Below are 7,945 nucleotides of genomic sequence, written 5' to 3' on the forward strand. Positions count from 1 at the left end.
CTTTTCAGTTTTACAAAGAAACTGAGAGCCGATTTCACTTACTAAGTTGAGCACGCTTTCTTTTCCGGGTTATGAAAGAACAGTTACGGCTGTCGGTAGCTATTCACTAGGGCACGGGTACCCAAGGTTCATTTTATTCTTCCTCTCTGGACACCAAAATGTTCTGCATTCTTCAAAGCCTACTTCAGATTTCCCCTTTGTGGTCTCCCCTCTACGTCCCTGATCTATACAGATCTCACTAATTTTGTCACGTGATCTTTTACTGTACTTACTGTATTCGTGGCATATCCTGACATTGGCTTTGTGTGGATTACTTCTGACGGCCCAGACTTCAAGCATAATGCCATATCGTGTTTCTGTGGGTTTTTTGTCGGTTTGGGTTTGGGGGCATCCTACACGGACCCAACCTCGGGCACTTAGCAGCTTTGCCTACGGGCGTCTACTGATAACCGTCTCCCCCATCAAGGAACATTCCTGTACCTCATAGCTGAGCGCACTTTGTCCATAAAAGACGGAAAGGATCCCAGTTAAGGGAGCAGTAAATCTATGGTGGCTGCTTGCCAGGGGTTCAGGTGAGAGAACAGAGAACGCGCGCTCCCAGCTGTCTCTCCCCACACCTCCCGCCCACTCTCCTGCCCCTCTCCCTTGTCATCAGCCCTGGCTCCTCAGTGGCCGCCTAGGTTCCCGAAGAGCCCCAGCCTTACGGGGAGACAGTGCAGCTGGCAGCTGGCGATGCACGAACGGCCTTGTCCTTTTCCTCTGTACAAAGGCACAGGGATACAACCATGAATGAAAATCTGAAAGAAAATCCGATGTCTGTACACCACCTTGTGACCAGTTTGTAAACTACTCTCTCTCCCTCCCTCTCTGTCTCTCTCTCTCTCTCTCTCTCTCTCTCTCTCTCTCACACACACACACACACACACACTCACACAAAAGTCTAAACACATAAGTCCTCACACACTCTCCACTATCAGTCCAGGGAGACCGGCACCCCCCACAGTGTGATTTTTTCTTTTTTTTCTGTTTTCCTCCCTTTCGATTGACCAGAAGGAAAAGAGAAGACTCGGAGAGAAGTGGGAATTTCCAAACCTTTGCCCACTACAGACTCAAAATGGAGATTGCAAACAGAAACCACTTTAAAGGCGTAGTGTCATTTGCACCCCCCCCCTTTTGGGGGGAAACGGGAGGCTGCGAGAAAATCAAATGGAGTAAGTGGCCCTTGGGGATTCTTGTGCAGAAAGTGGGTTGAGGTTTGAAACGGTTAAGGATAACCTGAAGCAGACTTCCCCAGAAACAAGTGAAGTGACCCGTCTGCTTGGCTCCAGTGTACCAGCTACCGACCCCCTCTCTCCGGCTCTCGTGTTTACTCTGATTAGGGTTCTGGCTCCACCCCTGGGCCCGCTCCCTTTTATCTGGGCACAGGAACTATCTCCTTCTGCCATATTTGGTGCAGGCCTGCCAGTGGCCAGCTAAATACTAAACAGTTAAGAGCAATAAGTTCTTTTGCTCTAGTCTCGCCAGTGTTAAAACCGCTTCTTCCTTCCCATTTCATCGACTCGGCTCTCTTCCTCTTTAAATTTCCAGTACTGCCTGTTAGGATTTTTAAGGGCTGGTACATTCCTGAAGTCAGGTGTTTCACAGGCACTGTTGTGCTGTTCACTATAGGTTAAATGGTTCATTGTACAAATATTAGGCTATTTGGTTTTTACACATTTTCTAGGTTTTCCACGTACTTTGAGGTCTTACCGAAGTAAAAGACTTCACAACAGTCTATACACTGTAAAAGTTGAGTAGTATATGTTTTAAGATTAAAAAAATAATAATAAAGATGCCCTCCAGTAGCATCTTTTTAAAAATCTTTTTCTTAGGGGCACCTGGGTGGCTTAGTCAGTTGAGCGTCCAACTTCAGCTCAGGTCATGGTCTCGTGGTTCGCGAGTTCAAGCCCCGCATGGGGCTCGCTGCTGTCGGCCAAGACCCCACTTCTGATCCCCTGTCCCCCCCACCCCTGCCCCTCCCCTGCTCACGCTCTCTTGAAAATGAATACACATTTTTTTAAAGAAACACATTTTTCTTAAACTAGTTATTTCCAACCTTTGTTTTACAAGATCTCAAGATCTTCCGTTATTTCGAGATGTATGTGCAATTCTCAAAGCAAAATCCCTATTAATCCACATTAATTACTTCATTATATGAAATACCTACGTTGCTACCTACGGCACTCTCCAACGTTTTAGAGTCACAAAGTCATTCAAGGACCATTAACTGAGCACTTATTATACGCTAGGCACTGTGCTAGGGAAGGTGGAGCAAGGATGGAAACATGGTCTCCGCCCTCGAAAAACTCCATCTAGCACAAAAACCAGATATACATAGTAATTAGGGTATCATGTGACCGTGTTAAAATGCTGGTGGATTAAAAAGCTCTAGGGGCCTAAAGAAAGTGACGGTGTGCCTTAAATAGGAGTTTGCAGTGGGAGTGGAGAGGGGGGTGAGTTCCCGGAAGAACATGTGTCGAAGCACGAAAGGGACTCTTAAGATGAAGCTCTGGCACTGCGTGTGGTTAAAAAATAGCATGTATGGGGGAGTGGCAAGGGATGGTGAAAAATCCTGTAAGCCACGTTCGGGGGTGTAGACTTGATCCTGGATGCCCGTGGTTGTCAACATGTGGTACTGGACCGGCAGCAGCTTCACCCAGGATCTCGTTAACAAGGCAAATTCTTGGGTCCCAAGCTAGACCTACTGACCCAGAAGCTCTGGAGGTGGGGCCCGGTCATCTGCGCTTTCACAAGCCCTCCGGATGATTCTGACGCAGGCCGCGCTTGGAGAACCACGCTGCAGGCGATGAGAAGATGCTCTGACGGGTTTGGAGCAGAGAACTGCCTGGATAAGATCTCAAGCAGGAACACCAGTTGCCGCCGCCACCGGGGCAAGCACGGCCCCCAACTCCGGAGTAGTTACAGGAAAATACAAACGACGCTTGAATAAATGTGACATGAAGAGACGAGGGCCCAGATGAAGGCAGGAGGAATGGGGAGGAAACAGAGTTTAGAGATCTTTTACGGGTGGCCCAGATTCAATCAGGTGCCGAGGATATATCCATACAAAGGTGTGACTGAAATGGTTTTTAGATAAAAGCTGCAGCCTTGCCGGAGGTATCAACCACTCACTAGGCGTTTCCTGAAAGTGTTCCACGCGGTCCCTAGCAAAAGGGGAGGTGGAGCGCAATGTCTGTGTTTCCAGGGCCAAAAACAAACGGTGCCCTGGCTTCCACACGAGTCTTCCGGTCAGCTGGGCAGTTTGACTTCTCACTGGAAGTCAGTAAACTGGCATTCAGAGTAACATAAAAATCTTTTGTGAGTTTGGTTAGTGTGAATCCAATCCTTGAGACTGACTGACAATTTCTGGATGTGCTGGCAAAATTAAATTTCAAGCGCTGAAAAGCTGAAAATAGGCATCGGTTCCGGTGATCGAACCAACCAAGGCACGGACGAGGTGAGACCCTGCTAGAGCCTTCTTTTCATCCTAACTTCATCACTGATCACACAGTCCACTTAATTCAGGAAGAAGCTGGAATGAATGAAAGAATCACTTTGTACTATGCCCGGAAGGTCAAGAAAGTCGGGTGTACCTGTTATTTCTAACTTTGGAGGCAGGATTTAGCTGAGGCTAAATCTTCCATTTCCTGATCGAGAGGTGAGAGGGACAACCCACATGGCTAATTTACCTAATGAGAATTTGAGCACAATTCCTATTTCTACTAGGACTCTGGATACCTCTCATTATGTACTGTATGTTTTCCAGCTGATATCAATATCTTGGCTTATTTGACCAACTTATTTTGTCCAAGAATAGTTCCCGATCAAAAACTGCACTGTTTTATGGAAGTTGAGAGCAATCAGGCACCCTGGAGATTAAAACAAAACTTTCATACTATAGATGAGGAAACAGAGGGCCTCAAAGAGCAAATCACTTCATCTATTTATTGTGGGGCAAGCTTTTCCAGAATACTACGAGGTGGCAAAACAAGATTCAGAGCAACACGGATGGATAATCGGTTCATTTAAATTTTAGACAACATTTAAAATTCCTCCATTTTCCATCTTAAACGTTTTAAAAACAGAAAATGAAGAGTAGCAAATTACTTACTTTATTGGGCCATTAGAGGGTGGGGAAGCTTTTCTTGTAGTTTCTCGTTTTCAGAAACTAGAGTTAAATGTCAAAACTTCAGGCGAAAAAAATTAAAAAATTAAAAATTGGGGAAGAAAATGTGCATGAACAATTCAAGGAGAGAAACATGCATTCTTTTATAAGCTATCTGTTCTGTTTTCTGTCTTTGCCTACAAAGGGGTAACTTTGCACTGAATGTTGTCCATTACATCCAATTACATATTACATGTAAAGGGAATCTATCACCACTACCCCATACAGATTTGAGAAACTCCAGATTTTCCAACATCCTGGTATTTGAGTAAACCTGGTATTTTTGAGAGCTCTAGAAATGCTTCAGAAACTAGTTTGATCTTGTATGCTGTTTGGGTATGTAGACGTGAACAACTTGAAAGGCACATTTTGGCCCCGTTTCCTGTTTTCCAAACTTCCCACTGCTTTCTATCAAATATGTATGTAATCTAAAAGTTGGTGTTCACTCCCTGGTCAGTATCCTGTATATAGCATTTTACAGGCAGATTTCCAAGCACTTAAAGGAAATGTGGACACGGTTTTCATCATCAAGAATGTATTAAATTCCAGGTGTGCCCTGGCTGAAAAAGTAGACTTTTCCCCTTCTGTCTGGAATTCACATTAAGAACGCAATGCATTCCGATAGAACAGGGCTGCTTTTTAGGCAAGATCCAAAGGATCCCATTTTCCAGGTCTGCGTCCATCTCTGATTCCCCTCAGAGGTCAACAATCGGGACCGTTTTTTATTATTTGCCCTCTCGCTCCCCGCTGTGAGGTCTCTTAGACTCTACTCGGGCAGAAATGCAACTTCAGTCCGGAGAGGGCAGATGTCAGTTACTTCGAAACCGCAGAACATTGATTAAGGGCTGGAGGGCAGGAGAGGGAGTATCAAACGGTCCGTTCTAGGACTTCAGCTCCACCTGACTGGGGCCCAGCCTTTCCAGCCTTCGTCCCCACACCGGCCGGCTCCATGTGAAACCGGTCATGTGAGCCTGTTTACAGCCGAGCAGCTGGTGCAACCATCAGGATCCGTGCGGAGGTCCAGGAAAGGGGACGGATGCAGGCCACGTACCCCTTCCACTACCGCCCCCCGTCACTATTCCACGAAGGCGTTCGCTCTCCCTCCCTGCCTCGCCACCCCACTTTCACCTCCCTCCGGCCATCCCGGGACGCCTCGCTCCGGCCCCATCGATTTCCTTCCAGTTGCTCGCCGGGGGGGACCGACTGGGTGGGGGGAAGGAGGAGTTAGGGCGAGGTCGGTGTCACCCCGAATGGGGAGTCAATCTCCCTCCCGCAGTCCTCCTCGAAACATCCGCCAAAGAGTTGTCCCTGGAGTCGCATCCCCGGGGCAACCGAACTCTGCCGGGCAGGCACCGGGAGGATCCCGAGCCTGCTGCCTCCGCCCGGGCACGAAAAAGGCACACACGGGCCGGCCCGACCCCGGAGCCGGGATCCGCGGGCGGCCGGGCAGCTGACAGTCAGAGAAGGGGCAGAAAGGACTCCATCTGCCCGCTCCCACCTCCCACCCGCATCCCGGCGCCGCGGAGCCCCGCCGTCAGTCGCAGAGCCAAACCCGGGGGTTGGGTACGGCTCATTCTTTGCGCGGGGTCTCGCGCCAACGTAACTTCCACGTCTTCCCGAAGTCGGAGGAAGTGGGTGACGGGACGGGGGGGGGGGGGACTCACCTCGGCAACACCGGCTCCTCGGAAAGCAGCTGCGACTGCTCCTCCGGTCCTTTGTCAGCGTCTCTAAGCTGCACTGCCTGCTGGGATACCGGAGGACTCAAATGCCACCTCTCTCCGCCCTCGAGGATGAGCTGCGGTTGGGGGTGGGTGGGAAGAGGGAGAAGAGGTGGAGCCAGGGGCGGGACCGGAGCCGGGGGCGGAGCCTCCTTACTGCCACCTGGCCTCCGGAGTTTGAGTTTCTTCCTAATCCGCGCTCCGGATTTCTTCCTGCTGCCTAGGACCTGTCCTTCCTCTTCCCTCCCCTCCCCTCCTGCCGCCCCTTGAGGAGGCCGGAGACTCTTACAGAGGGTCAGCTCATCTCTCTTTGCACTTGTCGGGCAGTCACGCTTGATTCCCTCCCCCTTCTTCCCTACACACACACACACACACACACACACACATCCATCCATCCCCTGAGTACCCAAGGCTAATTGATTCTACCTCTGAGACACGTCTTATTGACCGCCTTTCTCCACTTTGTCCTCAGTGCTATGGGCTCCGTGCAGCCCCCATGACTTTTTGCTTTGGAGCTCTACAGTAGCCTCCCGGCTGGGCTCTCTCCTTCCACTCTTGCCTTGGCTCACGCCATCTCCCAGACTGCAACCAAAGGGATTTATCTTACCTAAGATGTATAGGTGACCTGTTATCCGCTTAAAACCTTTCAATGTTAAAAAAAAAAACAAAAACAAAAACAAAAAAAACCTTTCAATGTGTCACAAGTCCCTACAATCCTTCAGCGTGGTATAGAAGGACTTCTGTAATCCTTTTCTGATGCACACAATGCTCTAACCCAATAAACTAGGCATCCCTGGAAGACAGCGGGGCCTGGGACAGCACTGCCTGCCCAAAACACTCCCCCTTGAAAGGAAGCCACACTGTATTGTCCATAGGCCCCTTGAAATATCGTTAAAGATGGAACGCTCGGAATTAAATGTTAATGATGTTCAGAAAGGATAAGTAAGGTACAGCTGCCACAAGTTCCCTACCCACAAGTATAAGGCCCAAAGAATTCCCCCCACTTGCCCCACATGTGCAATAGGCTGCCAGTAGATCTCCTTTGGGCTCAGGTTTCTGATGCTTTTGCTTCTGGATTCCCTTCTCTCTCTTTGGAATGCCTACCTCTCTTTCAAGGCCCGGCAGAAATGCCACTTCCTCCAATAAGCCTTCCAGGATCTTCCATGAGAACTATTGATTCCTGCTCCATCACCGTAGAACGTTGCTTATTCTGCTTTGCAATTCTTCCTGACTTAGGCAATCACTGGTTGTGTATTATGTCTTCCTTTCTCTCCTACCTAGACTATGAATTCCTCAGAGTGACCCACAGCTGCCGGCACAATGCCTAATCCAGAAAAGACATCAGTACAGTTGGATGAAATGATATCCTTCAACTCCACTGTATCTGAAGCCCAAAGTAGGCCCAGAAGGGAGCCTAGGCAAGGCTTCCCTAGGACGTCTTCATCTTGACCCAGCCACATGTCATTCTGCAAAAACAAACTGGTTAGACAGCAGAGCATTGCAATTGCAAAAGGCCCAAAGCTTGTACTTCCCTTGCAGGTCAGACTGGTTTGTGGTATAATATGTGGTTGTGGAAAATGTAACTGGTACAGTTCACATGAGAATTCAGTGTAGACAAATTTCATGGTGACATAGAAAATAACAGTTTCCAGATGTAGAAATCTCTCCCCCTTTGGGAGGCTTTGGATTCCTATTTGCTTCAGGCTACGCTTGGGCTCTGTATCCCTTCGGACTTTGAATACCGTGTTATAAAATATGCTTTTGCAAAGTTAGGCATCTGGCTTTGTGTTGTTCTTGCATCACTTAATGCGAATTTGTTTTTGCTCCAATTATATTACAAGCTACACTTTGGCGGGTTTCCTCATCCCTAAAATGGGGACAAGAATCCCTGGCCTACCCAGTTTACTAGGCTCTTAGGAGGTTCTAATGTGGTAATATTTATAGCAGGTGTGATAATGTAACTATAGGATGCTCTTCAAATGTAAGTTCTGTTTTATTATTAAAAACCTTTACACTCTACTAC

At 48.3% G+C, this 7,945-nt stretch overlaps 2 protein-coding genes across 8 annotated transcripts in view; one reads left to right on the plus strand and one right to left on the minus strand.

Annotated features, from left to right (window-relative positions):
* MOSPD1 (motile sperm domain containing 1) overlaps positions 1-6,013 on the minus strand; it is a 24,151-nt gene extending 18,138 nt beyond the window's left edge. For 2 of the 7 annotated variants that reach the window (XM_058714019.1, XM_058714018.1), the window contains exons 1-2: positions 5,869-6,005; positions 2,749-3,571 (exon numbers count right to left, since the gene is read on the minus strand). The gene's annotated coding sequence lies outside the window, so the exon portion shown is untranslated. Of the gene's footprint in view, positions 1-272; positions 1,933-2,748; positions 3,572-4,150; positions 4,227-5,868 lie in introns of those variants that run through there. The other 5 variants (XM_058714020.1, XM_058714023.1, XM_058714017.1 and 2 more) reach the window with 5 other exon arrangements.
* Positions 1-7,694, plus strand: part of LOC131502876 (P2R1A-PPP2R2A-interacting phosphatase regulator 1-like) — a 110,064-nt gene extending 102,370 nt beyond the window's left edge. Inside the window, exon 12 of the mRNA XM_058714013.1 lies at positions 7,204-7,694. Coding sequence (XP_058569996.1) covers position 7,204 — 1 coding nt within the window. The 3' untranslated portion in view covers positions 7,205-7,694. The remainder of the gene's footprint in view (positions 1-7,203) is intronic.
* Positions 7,695-7,945: the final 251 nt, after the last annotated feature.

This window comes from Neofelis nebulosa, chromosome X, assembly GCF_028018385.1.
Source record: "Neofelis nebulosa isolate mNeoNeb1 chromosome X, mNeoNeb1.pri, whole genome shotgun sequence".
NCBI lineage: Eukaryota > Metazoa > Chordata > Mammalia > Carnivora > Felidae > Neofelis > Neofelis nebulosa.